This window comes from Trichoderma citrinoviride (genome assembly GCF_003025115.1).
Source record: "Trichoderma citrinoviride strain TUCIM 6016 unplaced genomic scaffold BBK36scaffold_1, whole genome shotgun sequence".
Taxonomy (NCBI): domain Eukaryota; kingdom Fungi; phylum Ascomycota; class Sordariomycetes; order Hypocreales; family Hypocreaceae; genus Trichoderma; species Trichoderma citrinoviride.
The window spans coordinates 1970647-1989558 of NW_020194709.1; the positions used below are offsets into that span (position 1 = coordinate 1970647).

Consider the following 18912-nt stretch of genomic DNA (forward strand, 5'->3'; position numbering starts at 1 on the left):
TGCGGCGGCTGAATGTGCAAGCGAAGAAGAGAAGAGAGCGGCTTCTGAGACCGTGCGGCGTTACACAGAATGTCGGATGGGAGCACTACATACACAGACGGTTCTAGATGTTGCTGCGGCAGCAGCAGAAGAAGAATCGAGCACCACGGAAGCCAGCCGTGACGGCACGAGCACCTGGGATCGTGTTCCCACCGAGACGAGCACCCTGGATGCAAGCAACGACAATCCAAGCGTTCGCCAGATGTCTCCTCGCTCTGTTAGCCATGGAGCCGCAACTTTGGAGGCAATTGACAAGGAAACCGGTGTTTCTGAGCCATATTGCAAAACCTATGCTGACTGGCAAGCTTTGCTCAGCAGGGGCCGAGGGGAACCCTCTCTATCCCTTAACTCCGAGTCTGACAGCGATTGCTATGCGCTGCCCAGGTTCATGTGGCCTAGGGAGCACAAGAGTGTTCCTTTTCGAGATCCCTCATGGCAGTATGAGTTCAATCGGTGCGGAACGTATATGAGCGAGGATTCAGAGGGCCTTGGTGCAGAGGCGACGGCACTCTACAAGGATCTGCTTGAAAGAGAGCAGCCGCTTCCCCTAAAGTCCTTATTTGACGACGATATCGTTGGCGAAACTTGCGAGAGGATCAGGTCCAAAAACGAGATAACGCTATTTCGCGACATCACTCCTCTGATTGCGCCGTCAGTTGACCTTCTCGCTAATGACAATCCCCATCTGGGATTCTTGTGCGAATCCACAGACGAGGTGTGGTCAAGCTCGCAACCAGTCATCCGCCTTCAGCCGCAGCCCAGCTACGGCGTTGGGTTCTCTTCCGAGGCCTTCACCGAAGAGCAGTTTTTCAAAGCTACGGATTTCTTCGACCAGATCTGCGCGGCGGAGACCTCGCCCATGATGGCCACGCCTGAGATGTACTTCCCCTGTTTCTCATTGGAAATCGGGCCCATTGCCTTGGCCGAGCGTCAGAACGTACACAACATGTCAGTGGCCATGCGCGGCGTCGTTGAGCTCTTCCGCGGAGTATGCCGTGAGGCCGAGGTGCACCGCCAGATCTTGGGCTTTTCCATAGCACATAATCATCGCCGGGTGGAGATATCGGTGCATTACCCGGTTATTCATGGGGACGTCACAAACTTCTATCGAAAGATGATTCACTCATTTGACTTTTCTGATCCTGGCTGCGACAGGTGGGCTGCGTACCGCTTTACCAGGAACCTATACGACACCTGGATGCCGGCGCATTTCGCCAGGATTTGTTCTGCCATTGATGATCTTCCCCTTGAATGGCCGGGTGGAGGACACTATTGATGATGTTCAAGACTGTGCTTTGCGAGCTCGTGGTCTGCCGACATAGCACCTACTTGAGATTTCAATTGCTATCTTCTCTCAAAGTCATGGAGCGTTATTTGACCATCTTTGGCTGATATCAACGCCCGGATGCGCATATTCTAGCTATGTTCCTTCTCTTCACGTTTTATGCGTACTTTTGCTCCATGGAGTTTTCAAATGTAGAATTAGTAGGCGGGTTCCAACTAATGGTTTCCATCGCCAGCGTTGCATTAGAGTTGTGGTACCTACTTTTCAGATTCAGCTTGGTTGATGCTCGTTGAGGGACTGCAATGTTTACTTGGATTTCTTTGTGTAACACCACCCGTTTAATAGCATTACAAGCAGCTTGCACCGCGTTTCCTTTCCATATATGTCAAATGTTGCAAAGGTCTTCACACCCATAGAAGTGTTGACTTTGCCTACATTTGCCCAATGACACCTGTACTTTCCTTTGAATCCTTCTAGGGCCCGTTGACGGGAATGGAAAACTATCCCAATCGCCGGTTACACATACACCCACCCATAACCTGGGCGTGCCGATACCCTCGTCACTTCCCGTCGCCCCCAACTATGCGTGACGATCGAGATTTTTTCATCCGGGTTGGCGGGCCCTCTCGTACATTTGCATGATGCTATTGCCTGTGAGGTCTGTCTCAGCCCCATTTGAAAATGACATGTTTCGTCCGCTTGGTTACATGGCAATTCGGTGAGACAGATCTGGTTTGCTACGACGTCAAGTGGGCTTCTCGAAGGCCATGGTTTATCTCTCCCCTTGTGATTATATTAACTTTCTTGGCCACGAGGAATCTAGATCCGAGACTGACAGGGATAGGCACCTGAGTATGTGGTAATGTCATGGGGGATGTCCTTTTTGCGGACGAGACGAGGTTTGCATGAGGGCGTGAAACATGGTACTCTGTTCACCGCTTCGACGGAAAACATTAATGTCTTGGAGCTGGATACTGCGTGGCGTCCATCATATGCTCCTGCGTGGATGCAAATTTTGGAAGAAAATCAGGCTGAGACGCACTCAGATGGCTGTTTGACCAGGGTGAGAGTGTAGGAGATACCTACATGGACGAGTGCATGGACACGGACACATGCGTACCGTCCAACCTGGTTGACAGGGCTCGGATCAGCCGCACAGGGATGTTTGCGTTTATTGCTGAATGGATCCCATGTTTTGTGTACAATGTACAGGAGGCTGAATATGTGGCCTACACGCACCGTAGTCAGTCTATCTTGGTTTTTTCACATTTTTCTTTTATTTATTTTTTATTTTTTATGGGCGTTGTTTAGGCCCCCTGTCTCTCTGAAGTGTCATTGATCGGGATACAACCATGATGGTTGACTCAGATAAAACTACGCTCTGGAGGACAATCTCAAGAGTTTAAACCTAAGAAGGACATTTGATTGCTATGAAACACGGACAGAGATGAGGGTTACTGTCCGTGTTTGAATCGGCGTTCTGGGGGGCTGGAGCTGATGCTCTCCGGTTTCCTCATGCAAATATACAAAGTTCCTTCTTATCGCTCCGAAATCTGTCGGGCGTGAAGGGTGTGCATTTGTTTGCCCACTAGTCAAGTGAGACACAGAAAGAATAGGAAGCGCGGGAAAAGGCAACGGGAGTTGTGGATATTGACTGTGTCATGGCTGTCATGGTTTGATAACAATCGCCGAAGCCTGGTTCTCGGATGTGGGGGGGGAGTAGGGAGGCAAGGAGGTAAGTATTAGTGTCCCCGTATTGGAGGCTTAGTAGTATCATTAATGTGTTATTGTATGAGTGTCTTTAGATATTACGTTGGGAGATCGTCTGTATGATGAGACAGGTGAAAAGTCAGACTCATGATATGAGATTCTTTGTGTGGCGGATTAGTTTGGATCATGTACTAGACTGCAAGGGCATGTGAGGAACTGGAAATAATGCTGAGATACTTTCTACCCATGCCATATCAACATATTGTTATGAATTAAGCATAACACTTTTCAATCCATTTTGTATACATAATTGTGATTGAGAGGTCGGCGAAGGCGGCATAGGGAGCCCATTGAGCTTACCCTTGAGCGCTTCTTGGTCCTCCTCTTCTTATTTATAAAATTCACCATCGTCTGCATATAATCTGTTCAAACTATCAATTCCCCTCCTTCTATAGCAGTGAAAGGAGTACTGAAGTCCCCTATGTATGGTTAGTTAACATACTGTAGACGTTTTGTATGAAGCCCTGTCGCATTGTAGAAGGAGGGCTGTGTCTCTTTACTCCTGACACCAGGCTTCACGATTTGTAAAGTTTCCAACTAGGTGGATGATGCTTTATCGCATCCCAATCCAAGCTACTGGTTGATTATAAACATACAGAAGCCATGGAACATCCACCTCACTGAGGATAAAGTTGCTTGACAGCTCTCTGTCTTCACTACCCATCGCTCTCTGGGCCCAATTATAAGAGAACAAGCATCTGCTTCTATACCCATGTGCCAAACGATACCACGCCATGCTTCCCACGGTAAAGAGCATTTGAGATCTAGCCTAATCGAACATCCTTGTTTTATCTTGTCTGTGCCTATACGCATATATATAGTCCCCGCTCGATGGATTTGGGCCAGTCCCACGAGGTTCGTATGTTTGTCCCCCTTCTCCTTCACTGACGGTGCCTGAACTCGTTCTTATTGACCGCATCCCGATCAAACACCATTCATCAAGTCGTCCAGCGCAGTACTGGGCGGTGTCATATCAGCACGGTATGACTAGGCACAAAGCTCCATTGAAATGTCCCACAGGCCATGCGCCGGAACCCAGTTCCGATCGAAATCGCATCTGCAAGAATCTGGGGAAGCGGGTCTTCATTCTCCATCACGAGTAGCATCATGGGTCACCACGGCGAATACAATCATGTGTGTGTGTGTGCTGTTCGTTGAGAAACAACAAAAGTTCAGGGCCTTTCAGGACCTCGTATGCCATTTATAGCTGCATCTATACCCACTGTCATGGGAAAAGAACAAAAGAGATAAAAGCACCCTTATAAAAACAAACCTGCTCCCTAGCTCGTGGCGGTCTTCATGAAGCCACACGCCTGAGAACCCATCTATTATACCGTATCATACAATTACTGCGTCTCGCCAACCACTTTTCGAATAGCCTGAGCCACATGATCAATGTTGTGGGTATTCAGCCCAGCCATGCTGATTCGCCCATTCTTGGTCATGTAGATGTGATACTCCTCGCGGAGCTTCATCACCTGGGGTTCTGTCAGACCGGTAAAGCTGAACATGCCAATCTGATCTGTGATGTGGTTCCAGGTGCCTGGCGTCTCGAGCTCCTCAAGCTTGGATCGGAGAGCTTTGCGCATATCAATGATGCGGCCCGACATGGTCCTGAGGTTCTCCTCCCACTCCGCGAAGAGTTGGGGGTCGTTGAGCACGGTGCTGGCTATCCTTGCGCCGTACAGGGGAGGGTTGGAGATTTCTGATCGCTGCAGGATGGCGAGCTGAGATGCGACTCTGGTGACAGTCTCGGCGGCGTCGGCGGCGGGAGCGCCCACGAAGTGGAAGCAGCCAGCTCGCTCTCCGTAAAGACCAAAGTTCTTGGCGAAGCTCTGAGCAACTACGAGCTCGAAGCCCTGCTCGACAAAGTAGCGCACGGCGCTGGCATCTCGTGCAAGGTCGCCAGAGGCAAAGCCCTGGTAGGCGCAGTCGAAGAAGGGAAAGTGCTTCTTCTCGCGGATGATGACGGCCAACTGCTTCCACTGATCGGGTGTTGGGTCGACGCCGGTAGGGTTGTGCGCGCAGGGGTGGAGCAGGATGATGGAGCGTTCGGGGGCCGCTGAAATGGCCGCCGTCATTCCCTCAAAGTCCAGTCCGCGGGTTTCCTTGCTGAAGTAGGGATACTGGGCGACGGTGATGCCGACATTGTTGAAGATCTGGTGGTGGTTTGCCCATGTGGGATTTGACACATAGACGGTGCGGTTGCCCTTGTAGAACTTGGCGAGGAACAGGGCGCCCAGGTGAACGGCACCGGTGCCCGAGATGGTTTGCACAGATGTCACGCGGCGGTCCGCGAGGGCAGGCGAATCGGCGCCGAGCATGAGCTCCGCGGCCTTGCTGGTGAAGCTCTCGATACCGGCGATCGGGGCATATTCGTGGTTCAACTCGGGGTTGTTTCGGAGAATGTCATCAGCCTGTTGTTGCAGCGAGCAGTGGGTCAGCGAATCAATGCCTTGATATGCGAGGTAGAGGAAGAGCCGCAAGCGGACCAATGATGGCTGCGCCGATTGAGCTTATTACTAGCATCAGAAGCAAGAGGAGCTAGGCATGCATCATCGATGGATCGCATCGCAGCGCCTAACTCTCTGGACGGGACAGGAGCAAGAAGAAGACACCGTACCTTTTTTACCACAGGCAGAACCCAGGGCTTCGCATTGTTGTCTCGGTAGGCACCAATTCCCTAGAGTAAGCAGGAGGATCAGTAACAAGTCCGTTATTCGAGGCGGTATCTATTAGTCAAGCTTTGGGCGGATTTGTGGGCTCCGACGTCGCAACCGCGATTGCGACAGAAGAGTCGAGCCGAGTGACGGCCGCGCGGGAACGAGGGGCATGATGAGGAGAATGAGGGGAAAGCAATGGACATGAAAAGGAGAAGGAATACAACAGGAAAGAAGACGGATCAATAACAGGAGCTTGCAACATACCAGATCGACTTTGTTCGGGCTGGGGTCAGCCTTGTAGGCGCGGGCAAGGCCAAAGAGGGGATCCTCAGGCGCCTGGGGCACCGTGTCTGGCGGGAAGTTGGTGGTGGAGGCCATTGCGGGAGAGATGTGGCTCGCAATGTTGTGAAGGCGGGCGAGAGGAGGAGAAGAGGCAGACGAAGCGGATTTGGCTTGAGGTTGAGACTGAGACTGAGATGTAGGTTGAGAGGTTGTTTGAGGAGAGGGTTGAGAGGGCGATGACGCTGATGATGATGATGGAGGAGCCATGGTGGCGGTTCTTGGTGGGATGTCGTCTAATATGTACAAGTTAATGGAACGACCAGCAGACGGGAAGTCAAACGTTCCAGGCACGAGCGAGAGTGACTCGACACAATACGTGCGCTTCCAGTGGTCTGATGGTGGGATGGTGGGGTTTGGAGACGGCTAAAGTCCCAGGACAGGGCAGCTGCAGCCACTGCGGGAACCTGGTAGAACCCTGAAGGAACCTGGAACGGGGGAGCGGGCTGGGGCTGAATCGCCGCTGGAGAAATGCCCTGGAGAAATGGTGGAGAGGCGCTGGAGCAAGTCCCCTGTGGTGCCCGCTAATCCTGCTGGTGCCTGCACGTCACCAGACCTCGAAAGCTTACCTTCAATACCTTGCGACTTGGGGGTTCCGACTCCCGGACGAGCTTGAGACGGAGCAAAAGCCTCGAGCTGACGATATCAGGGGGTGGCCACGGGATCTGATGCGTGCTGCACGGAGGCCCAGGGCTTGGAGGCGGTCGGGACGGGAAGCTGGGCTTTGTTATCGCCGGACAAGTGAAAGGGTTCGCTTGCGTTGGTTTGTTTGGTGCCTGCTTGGCTTGTGATGGTGATGGGCGGCTTGCAGCGCTGATATTCAGGAGATTTGACAGAGACCCTTGGGCAGTGATGCAGTCAGCAAGTCTGTTCTAGTCTCCTTTCTTTCTTTCTTTTCCCCTTTGTTACCGCTTCGAGATGTGAACGCGGTGGAAAGGAGCGGACGATGGGAAGCGGTCGTCTCATCACCAGGCCTTGCTGGAGGCATTCATACCTTGTAATCAGACAGGCCTCAAGGCAGCCAAGTAATGAACACGGGTTACGAAAACGGCCAAAAGGGTCGGACGAGCGCAACACAAAAACTCCGTATTGAGTCCGTAGGAAGTACCCTTGGAAGTTATAGAGGCAATTTAGTCCGAGCAGCAGCAATTTTGAAGGAACATGGTAAGACGCATTGGGACGTTGGACTCATGCATCTCGGGCAGTTGGGCCGCTTTTTATCTGTCGTCATGCCATGTGCAACTCCACGGCTTGTTAGTGGTTTGGCCGAGGCCTTCGGCTTGCACGGGCAGCTGAGCCGGCCGGTCTCTGTACTTTCAAGACCACACGGAGTAGATGGTACGAATAGATGGGCACCTTAATTTGCCAGATTTAGTAGCATTCCGTAGTATTGGGTACAAGGACATTTATAGAACCCTTGTTTCTGGGTACGCTTAGAGGCAAGTTGATGATCAAAAGGCTGCATCATGAGACCACTCGCCATTTCCCTCCTGTTACTCCTCATAACCCCATAGCTTACCTAGTTGTTGTCATTTCTCATACGAGAGGGACGATTGTTATCACAGCTGCTCAAACAGTTGGAAATGAACCAGCCGAATTTCAAAGCAGGGCCTGAGTAAGGTAATGCATAAAGCCAGCCGATACTTTTTCGAACCCCGGATTTCAAGACGACTCAACTCCACCCGATTGGACACAAACACACCCGCTGCAAGCCACGGATCCCCAGATAGAGCTCCTCCTTTTCGTCGAATGACACATAATTGCCCATCGTCACAGTCCGCAAATACCCTCTTTGACATTAGCTTCCCGGCCCTGTTGACTGTAGAGTCAGGTACCAGGCTCGGAAACGCCCCCCTCAAGCCTCGTGGACAGCAAAGTTTAATGGACCCCCGCATAATGGCGGCTCGTGTTGGGGCCCGGTCTCGTTTTCACATGCCGCCGTCTCTCCCCTAGTTGACCCCATGGGCCATTGAACGGCTCCAGACTCGAATTCCCCTTTTACGAGATGTAAGACCCCAAAGCATGTTTGTTAATGCCGGCATTGGATTCTTCGATGCTATGTTACCGTAGACAAATCATTCCAACTCTTCTTCATATAATCAGGTCCCACAGTATCAGGAATGCACACAACCCGCTGGCCGCAAAAAATGTATATCGTGCCGTGCTCGGCCGCTGGGTGGCCTTTTTGAGCTGCTTGTTTCCTCCACCAACGTTATCCGCCATCGACGCCGAATCGGCCACGAGCAATTCGATATTCTCGGACTGCGCTGTGAGGTTGTTTACCAGCAGCGTCTGGAGCTCCGAAATCTCTAGCAGAGACTTTTCCGCGGTTCTGTAACGGCTTCTATCAGTATTTCCAACGGCGTCTGAGGGTTTGAGCAGAGTCTAAGCGGCCTTGACCTACCTCACTTTGTCCAACGTGCTCTCGTAGTGCTCCATCATGCTTTGGTTGCCCTCCTCAAACATCTGAACCTGTTCGTCTGTCAAACCCTCTGTAATCGGAGCAGATGATTCTTCGGTGCCAGGGGCCATGGTGTGTCCCGACGTCGCCTGCCGCTGCGGTTTGTAAGCCGTCGGGGCAAACTCTGCCAAATCCCCCATCGGCAGCATGCTTCGGCTCTTCTCCAGCTCTCTGCGCAGTCTCGTCTCCATCATGTCTTGCTGCGTGCGACAACACAGCTCCAGCCGCTGCCGCAGAAACCACAGCACGCCGTCCCGATAGCCTCCCAACTGCAGAGCTTGCGCCTTGGCTGCGGCATGCTCCGCGGATTTACTGCTGGCGAGGCCACCGGATGCCCACGAGCCGAGGGCGCCCAGCCCCTTTGTGTACTTTTTACGGATGATGGCCGCCTCGGTCTCTCGGCGGAGCTGTTCGGCTTCGTCCAGCGATCGTATGCTCGCGTTGAGCTCCCGAATCATCTGCTTCGCATTGGCGTCGATTTCTTCTCGTTCTCGGTCGGAGAGGACTCGTGGCTGGTTCTGGGCGAGTCGGACTTGTGCGCGGCGGGGTTGCGCCGTCGAGAGATATGCTTGCCGTACATCCTTGAGTTGCTGGTGTAGGTTTGTAATGTGTGAGTTCTAAAGGAAGTAGTCAGTTTCTAGACTTGATCGGGTTGTATCTGCAGTGAAGAATGACTGACAATTCGGTATGCCTCCTGTAGAAAGCTGTCAAGGTCCTCCAGAGACACCTTCTTGACGACCGGCGGCGCGCGATGTTGCCGAAGCAGCTCGTTGAACTGCTCTGTGATATTCACATCCGCCGGTATCGCAAAGCTTGAGCCGTCCATCTCGCCAAGAGTTATCCAGCGACAGTCAATCGCGCCCGAGAAAGACCTTGTCGCCAAAGTTGTTGCATGCACGTCATCGACATCGCCAACTTGATGGAGCTACGTATGGTGTAAGCTCATTGCTGGCAGAGTTGCGATTGTGCTTAGTCAGCAGAGCATCCACCCGCAAACGCACAACCTCGACTTTCTGATCCATCCGGCCATCGATTGCTGTTACGGATGCCGTGAGACACAATCGGTCCACAAGCGGCTGTGGCCCGGACTATTCCCGCCGTTCCTCGACGTCAGTTTGCCTCTACGATTCAGGAAGTGGACTGTCTTGTCTGCAAGTGCTGAGCGAATGGCCCACCAGCTGAGAGACCGACGATGTTGGTTGAGTTCGTGTACGAAGTGCGTCCTCGATCACGAACTCCAGGAGAATTCTGCGAGACTGCCCGTGTGGATTGCAGATGTTATACCGATCCTAACCATGGTGATGCTACATAATCTTCCCTCAACGGCCCGGCGCGGTTACCGCCTCCCGTCCGGATGTCGCAAGCATGGCGCCGGCATAAGCATGTCCAGCCACCGAGCCTGCAGAAAGCCTACTTCACTTCATACATGTTCATGGATACTACCACAAAGTACGGTAGTACTGCTACCACTTCGTACGCTGGAGACGAAACAATTGAGCAGGTATCCAACATTGATGGACCGAGGCAGATCCCCAGTCGACGCTTCACCCGTGCGTACCTACTGTTGGCAATGGCTGGATGGATAGATGGGACAATTCACGATGCGCCACCGGAGAATATCGACGCTAATGCCAAAGCAACACTGAGTTGCGTGTGGGCGGGAGCTAACGGCTACAGACCGGTCTGATTCGTGGATGCAAACAGAGATCTTATGGTGTTTTCCCCCTTCTTTGAACGCTCGGACGTCGACCGAGGAGGAAGGGCGCGTGCTGGAGTGATGCTAATTATGGCAGGGTCTTTGTTCCTTTTTGCTTCCTATGACCTTATCCTCCTTCTTCCCCTGGCTGGTCTATTATTCCCGGGTCTGCCTGACAGCCTGTAAACGACTACTACTAATCCTCATTCTAAGAGACGGACTGTCTTCGGGTCAGCAGACGGCAACCTGGACGCTGGCTTCGTCTCTCGGCATCTGAGCCATGGTTCCCCGGAAATACTGAGATTCTGCTTGCATTCATCGTAGCTGCAATGCAAGGCATCTAACGGATAATTTGGCCCGAATCGAGTCAAGGCCTCTTGACCCCTGTGACCCTGGACCAGACAACCTTGGAGGAGGAAACCAGCTTTTCGGGCTTTTCGGGGGGTGATAACGGGCATCGACCGAATCTGTGGGGATCCGAACTTTGATCGTCCACACACAGCTGGTCTCCGTTGCTACGTTATCCGATCTGAAGCCGGCATCTTATCCCTTTATCCTCCTCTTCTCTTGCTTTCTGAATCATCATCCTCTTGTGCTGCCGCCGCGTCCATCGCCCCCTCTCGTTGAAGACGCGGCCATTGCCCGATGCATCGTCATGAAGCAAGATGAAGCGATACGGCCGGTTGAAAAAGAGACATGCGAGAGCTCTCTGCCGGTAGAGGTCGAGTCGGACATCGAGGCAACCGGGGAGCCCTACCTTGATCGGCAATTGCGAGGCAAGCTCGCGGATCAGGATGCCGCAGAGCTGCCAGCGAGCCAAAACCTGGGCGAGACGACCATCGACAATGTCGAGCTTGGCAACAGAAACGCCATCAACGAGCCCTACAGCATCTTTTCCCGGCGCATGAAGATATGGATCACCATCATGGCGACTATCGCGAGCGTGGTCTCCCCAATGACTGCTCACATCTACTTCCCGGCATTGGACGCCTTGGCCGAGGAGCTCAACGTCTCGATCTCGCTCATCAACCTCACCCTGACCTCGTACATGATCTTCCAAGGGATATCACCGACCATCTTTGGAGATTTTGGCGACATGGCCGGCCGTCGACCCGCTTTCATCGTCGCCTTTGTTATCTACATCTGTGCCAACATTGGCCTCGCCTTGCAACGAAACTACGCCGCGCTCCTGGTGTTGCGCTGTCTCCAGTCAGCGGGCAGCAGCGGCACTCTCGCTCTTTCGTACGCTGTCGTTGCCGACATCACACCGACCGCTAAGAGGGGGAAGTACATGGGCTTTGTCAGTGTTGGAATCAACCTTGGGCCGACCATTGGTCCGGTGATAGGGGGCCTGTTGACCCAATACCTCGATTGGCCATCCATCTTCTGGTTCTGTGTCATCTTTGTCGCGGTATGGCTGGTTCCATGGATCATCGCCGTTCCCGAAATGTGTCGAAACGTTGTTGGAAACGGGTCAATACCGCCTCAGTCTTGGAACATTACCGTGATTGAGTTTTTGAAGAGGAGGAAAAGGGGCGAAAAACCAGAACCTGGACCCAAGAGAAAATTGCGGTTTCCAAATCCATTGGGCACCCTCGTCATTACCTTTGACAAGCAGATGAGCCAGATCCTGCTCATTGCGGCCATCATCTACTGCAACTTCATTCTGGTGGCGGCCACATTGTCCCCGCTCTTCACGGAGATATACCACTACAATGAGCTGGAAGTCGGCTTATGCTTCTTGCCATACGGCCTTGGGTGCTGTTTGACAGTTGTGCTGCAAGGATATGTGGTGGACTGGAATTACCGCCGTATTGCAAAGAAGCTGGGCATCGATCCGAGCCATGGACGACGAAACGAGATTGGAGACTTCCCCATCGAGTCGGCGCGGATCCAACCCATCTACCCTTCTTTGCTTGCAGGCGCTGCCGCTGTCATCGGCTATGGCTGGGCTTTGCAGGCGGAGACGAGCGTGGCCGTGCCGCTTGTTCTTGTCTTCGCCATCGGCATGCTCGTCCCGAGCACCTTTAGCATACTCAACACACTCATTGTTGATCTGTATCCCGGATCGCCGGCTACGGCAGCGGCGGCCAACAATCTGGTCCGTTGCTTGTTTGGAGCTGCGGCCACTGCCGTTGTGGATTACATGATTGATGCCATGGGTCGGGGCTGGTGCTTTACGTTTCTGGCACTGCTCATGGTGGCATGCCTGCCTTGGCTACGATTTATCGAAAGGCGAGGACCTCGTTGGAGGGCCGAGAAATTAAAGAGGGCAAACAGCACTGACAGCGAGCACACAGAACCTGGAACGACAGAAACGGAATGAGCGATGACCTTGACGATGATATGAAGCTAGATTTTCAGATATCCCCCTTTGGTTGCTTTTATCATGCTTGTTCCCCATTTCATCCTACATACACCTGCTGGAAGCATGGGTTGCATCCAGAATCACAAGGCGGTGGCGTTGGTAAATAGACAGTCGAGCTGTTGATAGCGTTCGTTGTGTCTCATAAAAGTCGTTATTACTATACTATTAATGTCAAAGACTTCCCTTTCCTGTTTTACAGAGCTAGGATTGCGTGTTCTACAGGCTCTCTCAGTGGTTCCCACATCAGCCAGTCAGATCGTGTTGTCCTAGATCATGTTAGCAAATGGAAGACGCAAAGTGAAGTTGAGTCCATGATCGCTCAAAGGAGTAAAAACATACGGCAACAAGCCCATAGAGTTAATCTTCCAGATGCCCACCGCCAGCGCCAAGAACTGCATCGCGACGTAGACGAGCTTGGTCTGCAGAATCTGCCCGGCGTTGCTGTCGGTCTGGAAGCGCTCAAAGGCCTGGTTGGTGGCCATGAGGCCGACGATGGGGTTCTTGAAAGCCATGAAGACCATCATGATGCTGAAGATCTGGAGGGAGTTGCCGGACATGTACATCATGATGGCGGTCATGGGGAGGCCCTTTACGGGGGCGAGGGCGACCTCCCAGGCCTTTTTCAGCTTGAGGGTGTCGCGCTCTTCGGGGGAGGGGGGTTTTCGGGGTTGGGTCTTGACGTCTTTGCCTTTCTGGGCGTGGTTTTAGCTTTGTCTTTGCAGTACTTGAAGGAAAAGAACGAGGAAGAAGAGGAGGACGAGATGAAGAGCGTACCTTGGGGCCGCTGGGGGCGCCGGAGAAGCCTGGGGGATCGACGAGGCCGTTGACTTTGGACTTTGCGATGGGGGGGAAGTCGAGCTGGGAGGCCCAGTATGGCGCGGGGACGACCGGAGTGGAAGCCATGGTGCTGGAAGATGGACTCGATTTCAATCGTTCTGGTCAAGGATGGATTGACTGTTGGTCTTCTGTAGTGGTGCTGGCGGTCCTGTCGTCGTTTGTTCGTTCGCAGCAATGGATGATGCAAAAGGTGGGATTAGCTCGACGAGAGCTTGTCCGTCTCTGTCACTGCTGTCCGTGTCCCGATTGATAGTCAGCAGTGGGTTGCCAATTACCTGGTTGCTCCTCCAGCAGCAGCTTGCAGCCAGCCCGGCCTTATCGATAGCCCCGGCCGAATCAAATGGGGGTCCCTCGCACCGGTCCTTTTGGGCCTGCATATACCGACCCTGCCGGCGCGTTTCCCTCCTTTTTCCCTTATTACCTCCCGACGGGGCTGCTGCGCGAACCTTTGGGACCGAGATTCCCTTTCGCTAAATTTCTTGTTCTTGAATTCTGTTTGTTCCCCTCGACCGGATCGAACTCGAATTCTCCTTCTCAGGGACCCTTTCAAACTTCCCGAATTACATAATTCTTGGTTGCGAAACCGCGACGCCTTTCGAGGAACGAACGAGCTTCCTGAGCACCGCAAAACCGAAGCGGACAGCGAAACGAAACGGCGCGCGTGTCGACAGCGATTGGTCAGCCCTCACCTCGATACAACACAAACCTCGTCAACGGAACGGAGTACAGATTTGTCTTCGAAATCGCCGATATCACGAAACCGGCCGCGCGATAGAAACACACTGTGGCATTTCGGCCGTCTGTTGTTGGAGCTTTGTGAGCTCTACTTGTTGGTGGGTGTGTCAAGTTGCGAAAGCCTGCAGCATCACACACGCCACCGGGTTTCACGAATTTAGGCGCAGCATCGATAAGGCCTTGTTCTGCTATCCCGGAAGATATCTATACGCTAGGAGTGCTTGTTTGGGTTGGTTGCCATACTGGGAGCTGCCAGAGTCTCGCTATCAAGGGGTGACAGCGGCCGCGTGACGACGTTGCGACTAATTCGGTACGGAGCAACTACTATTCAGACCAGACCAGGCGACACCACCACCTCACAGCCAAGAAGCCAACACCCGGTCGGAACCACACCCAGATTTGGCGGCGCATTGTGTCTGCGGGGGAGGAGGCCGTTTCGATTAATAGCCTGCCGTCACCATGTCTAACAACGGAGGTGGAGGGGACTTCAAGCTGTTCGCTCGAGTAAGCCATCTTTCTCCCTATTGTCTTCTGCCTGCCCCCCCCTTTGTTGTTGCTTCTCCTCCGTTCGATTCGAAATACACAGGTGCTTTCCTTCTGTCACCTTGGCTTTCCCTTTCCTATCTGTTTTACTACCTGCGCGCAACGTTGAGCGAATCATTGGTGTGTCGTCGCCTGTATCAGGAGTCGTCAGAGTCGCATTCTACGGCGGCGACGACGACGACACTGCTTTGACCGTGGTCTTCACAAGACTGCGATAACTGCGCCGCGTGCCGTTGCGCCAAACCCCGCGACATCTACCCATTCCGACAATGACATTCCCTCACTAAACACGATCGCGCACACCGATGCAACGATGGCTCTCCCCCTCGGCTTCATCTACATGCCAGCTCTTTCGCTCGATAAGCTAAGATCAACCCAGGGCAAAGTCGCGGAGCTGCGCCTCGAGCTCAACAGCGGCGGCAAGAAGGACAAGAACTATGCGACCAAGAAGATTGCGCTCAAGCGCATCGTGGCCAACATGACCATGAGCAACAACGACATGGTCGCGCTGTTTCCCGACATCATTCAGTGCATGCATATCTCGAGCTTGGAGATTAAGAAGATGTATGCTCGATCCGACGTTATAACATGTCTTATACACGAGCCAGTCTCATCATTGACGCTGTGGACAGGTGCTTTCTCTACTTGGTCAACTATGCGCGTGTTCGACCAGAGATTGCGGTCAATGCGATTCCCATTCTGGAACATGTAAGTGAACTACAACAATCAACAGGCCCCAAGCCAGCGAAGCTAAACTATTATTCCAGGACATGGAAGACTCAAACCCCCTCGTGCGAGCGCTCGCTCTACGGACCATGTCATACATCCATGTGCGCGAGTTCGTGGCGGCCACGGTTCCATTGGTCAAGCACATGCTGAGGGACTCGGACCCCTACGTTCGGAAGACGGCCGCCTTCTGCGTCGCGAAGCTCTACGACCACGACAGGCACATGGTTGAGCAGTCGGATCTGATCGATCGACTCAACTCCCTGCTCAGGGATGACAACCCTACCGTCGTTGCCAGTGCCCTGGCTGGACTGATGGACATTTGGGAGAGGAGCGATGCCATCAAGCTGACCATTGACTACACCAACGCCTCCAAGATGGTGGCGATCCTGCCTGACTGCTCCGAGTAAGTTGGCGCTCTACATGTTTCTCTCAACGGGCTTTGCTAACAACCAGTCAAGATGGGGTCAGACGTATATCCTCGAGGCGCTCATGTCATATGTCCCCCAAGAATCAGGAGAGGCGTCTCTGTTAGCCGAGCGAATAGCCCCCCGGCTCTCTCACTCCAACTCATCAGTTGTACTAACCTGCATCCGAGTGATTTTGTACTTGATGAACTACATTGCGGACCAGAAGCAGATCTCGGCACTCTGCAAGAAGCTTTCTCCTCCTCTGGTGACGCTATTGGCCAAAGGCCCCGAGGTGCAGTATCTCGCACTCAGAAACGCGCTCCTTATTCTGCAACGACGGCCCGAGGTGCTGAGAAACGATATCCGAGTCTTTTTCTGCAAATACAACGACCCTATCTACGTCAAGGTTACGAAGCTGGAGCTCATCTTTATGCTGGCCAACGAGAAGAACATTGATGAGGTGCTCACCGAGCTGAGAGAATACGCCACGGAAATCGACGTCCACTTCGTGCGAAAGGCTGTCCGCGCCATCGGCAAGCTCGCCATCAAGATTGAACCCGCGGCCCGACGATGCATTGATCTGCTGCTGGAGCTGGTTGCCACCAAGGTCACGTACATTGTGCAGGAAGCCACCGTGGTGATCAGAAACATCTTCCGCAAGTACCCAAACCAGTACGAGTCCATTATTGGCACCTTGTGTGAGCATTTGGACTCGCTTGATGAGCCAGAGGCCAAGGCTGCCATGGTCTGGGTCATTGGCCAATATGCAGACCGCATAGAAAACAGCGACGCGCTGCTGGAGGACTTTTTGTACTCGTTCCAGGAGGAACCCGTCGAAGTGCAGCTGGCGCTTCTCACCGCAACGGTCAAGCTTTTCATCCAGAGGCCGACCAAGGGCCAGGAGCTGGTACCAAAGGTTCTCAAGTGGGCCACCGAGGAAACAGACAACCCCGATCTGCGTGACCGTGCCTACATGTACTGGCGACTGCTGTCGACCGACATGAACGCAGCAAAGAGCATCGTCATGGGGGAGAAGCCTCCCATCACAGCCGAGTCGGAGCGCCTAGAATCGTCGACGCTGGAGGAAATGTGCCTCAACGTCGGCACCCTGGCGACGGTGTACCTCAAGCCCGTGCAGTCCGTGTTCCGTTCTGCCAGGCCGCGCAAGTTGATTCCTTCTCCGGCGCTGCAGAGGCCCATCAACGACCTCGACAACCAGAAGAGCCTGAGCATGTTTGGCAATGGCACCCAGCCCACCAACATCGATCTCAGGACGCGCAACGCTGCCGCCGCCGCCGCACCGCCAGCTGCCCCCAATGGGGGGAACCTGGCGCAGGCAGTCAACGACGCAGACGCCTACTTCTCCAGCATTGGGACGCAGCAGATGGCCGCCATGAGAATAGACGGCGGAGACGATGGATACGGCGGAGGAGGGGGCAATGTCAGTGGCTATGTAGTGAATGCCCTGGCGCCACAAGCTGTGTTGCAGCCGGCGCATGGCGAGGGAAGCAACGGTGATTTGTTGGTCTTGTAAACGAGGACAAAGGCAGCAAGGAAGGGCATTTGGTGATGCCCTGATGGCGAAGAGATGTCGGATCATGGGATGAAACTGACATGTGTTATTTATTGTAACGAGTTTACTTACCTACTTTGGGCTTGCTGGAGCAAGCGTGTACGATCTGGTTAGAATGTCGCTATATCAACTGACAATAATTTGATGTATATCCTCACATAATTTCTACTACCTTATGATAGGACGAAGATCCAATACCATGATTCGTCGTGATAGGCTACCTGTTCTTGTGGCTTTCTGTTTTCGCAACTCGCAATTCAACAACCCACGTCTCGTCACACGACCAGTCACAGATTCATCAGAAAGGAGCCCCCTTCCAAGCTCCGTCGCATTGCTTGCATCTTCTCAAAGCACGGGCATCAAACGCCTTGTGGAGCTCGGGAACTCGCAGCACGGCATTCTGCATGTTGTGGAGAAGCGAGAGGGTCTTTGGGAGATTGGCGTGATTTGATATGGGTTCATTTGCGGGACGTTGCGCTGCGCGGTGGAGGTTTGCCGGAGCATTTTGCAGGCATCCTCGGGCATCGTGATATTAATTCATATCGACGTACATAATGCCCATGTCTGTGGGCCGTACCTGTACCGGTAGACATCTTCATACAGAGAGTAGCTGGAAGTTGGATTCTACCATTCGTGCAGTTCGTATCTCCATCTTGATCCGTCTTTCGGCGAACTTCATCCTATGTCTGCTTGACTTCGTGCAAGCTCGGTAGCAGAACGTTTTGCGCCCCAACAGGGAATATGCCAAAGGTCTGGGAATTGTGCCGTGTCAGCTTACAAGGAACACACGCCGCTGGAACCAACAATCAAAGACGGTAATCTCCTTCATGCCTGAGCCCAAGCTCAAGAAGAGGATAGGCGGCCGTTGTGCGAGCTTACTCTCGTCACCATTTTTGACATCTGGAAGTGTCACAGCACGGTGCCTCTTTTCGTTCCCGTGTCTCGCTCGTACAGCCAATCCCTGTGCCATTCCCAGCGCAACTCCTTTGTGCCATTGATCGCATGTTAGGCGTGAGCCTTGTGGGGTCATCGTCGCCGGGAACGGCGGCAGCAAGCGGAGCTCATACAAAACCTATAAGGCGTCCGAAACGGAGATTTCAGAGTGCTATCGCGTACTCCGTCTTCTGGAATCCGTACTGTAAAGTTTGTTTTCACTTTCCGCTGCAGTGTGGAATGGTGGTACTTGTATCTTCCCCCTGGTCAGTGATGTGTTTAGAGTTTTGTGTGCCTGTCAGACGAGAGGGAGGAGGGTTGAAATGAGAGAGGCGTCATTAGACTGGTGATGTTCCTGGTATGGTGTAGGGAGATTCCATGGCGCCAGCGGGCTAATACATCCTCAGGCTGCATACCCGAGGTACAGTAAAAGGTCCGTAGAAAAGGTGAACGGGGCATAGTAAAAGCGCATGAGTACATGTAGAATACCGTGCTGTGTTAAGCAGTTCGATGTGTTGATCGACAGTATAAAGC

The 18912-nt window shown here is 53.1% G+C and overlaps 6 protein-coding genes across 6 annotated transcripts; 3 read left to right on the forward strand and 3 right to left on the reverse strand.

Moving 5' to 3' along the window:
• Nucleotides 1-427: 427 nt before the first annotated feature.
• BBK36DRAFT_1165172 (hypothetical protein) lies at nt 428-1315 on the forward strand (the record flags this gene model as incomplete). The annotated part of the gene is made up of 1 exon (XM_024894751.1): nt 428-1315. One exon carries the CDS (start codon nt 428-430, stop codon nt 1313-1315), a length of 888 nt encoding a protein of 295 aa, XP_024753982.1.
• Nucleotides 1316-4440: 3125 nt separating this feature from the next.
• On the reverse strand, nt 4441-6135 carry BBK36DRAFT_1175087 (aspartate/other aminotransferase; the record flags this gene model as incomplete). The annotated part of the gene is made up of 3 exons (XM_024895951.1): nt 4441-5511; nt 5718-5777; nt 6022-6135. The coding sequence occupies 3 exons, from the start codon at nt 6133-6135 to the stop codon at nt 4441-4443; spliced, it is 1245 nt and encodes a 414-aa protein (XP_024753983.1).
• Nucleotides 6136-8187: 2052 nt separating this feature from the next.
• BBK36DRAFT_1165175 (t-SNARE protein) lies at nt 8188-9383 on the reverse strand (the record flags this gene model as incomplete). Its single annotated transcript, XM_024894752.1, has 3 exons — nt 8188-8428; nt 8501-9174; nt 9237-9383. 3 exons carry the CDS (start codon nt 9381-9383, stop codon nt 8188-8190), a joined length of 1062 nt encoding a protein of 353 aa, XP_024753984.1.
• A 1774-nt stretch (nt 9384-11157) lies between these two features.
• Nucleotides 11158-12579, forward strand: BBK36DRAFT_1107647 (MFS general substrate transporter; the record flags this gene model as incomplete). The annotated part of the gene is made up of 1 exon (XM_024889275.1): nt 11158-12579. One exon carries the CDS (start codon nt 11158-11160, stop codon nt 12577-12579), a length of 1422 nt encoding a protein of 473 aa, XP_024753985.1.
• Nucleotides 12580-12814: 235 nt separating this feature from the next.
• On the reverse strand, nt 12815-13539 carry BBK36DRAFT_1175097 (hypothetical protein; the record flags this gene model as incomplete). Its single annotated transcript, XM_024895952.1, has 3 exons — nt 13396-13539; nt 12961-13313; nt 12815-12887 (listed from the first exon to the last, which is right to left on the reverse strand). Exons 1-3 carry the CDS (start codon nt 13522-13524, stop codon nt 12815-12817), a joined length of 555 nt encoding a protein of 184 aa, XP_024753986.1. The 5' UTR covers nt 13525-13539.
• An 879-nt stretch (nt 13540-14418) lies between these two features.
• Nucleotides 14419-17409, forward strand: BBK36DRAFT_1134016 (Adaptor protein complex beta subunit; the record flags this gene model as incomplete). The annotated part of the gene is made up of 7 exons (XM_024892168.1): nt 14419-14516; nt 14551-14561; nt 14608-14697; nt 15116-15300; nt 15369-15444; nt 15504-15868; nt 15924-17409. Exons 3-7 carry the CDS (start codon nt 14653-14655, stop codon nt 17404-17406), a joined length of 2154 nt encoding a protein of 717 aa, XP_024753987.1. The 5' UTR covers nt 14419-14516; nt 14551-14561; nt 14608-14652.
• Between the last annotated feature and the right edge of the window lie 1503 nt (nt 17410-18912).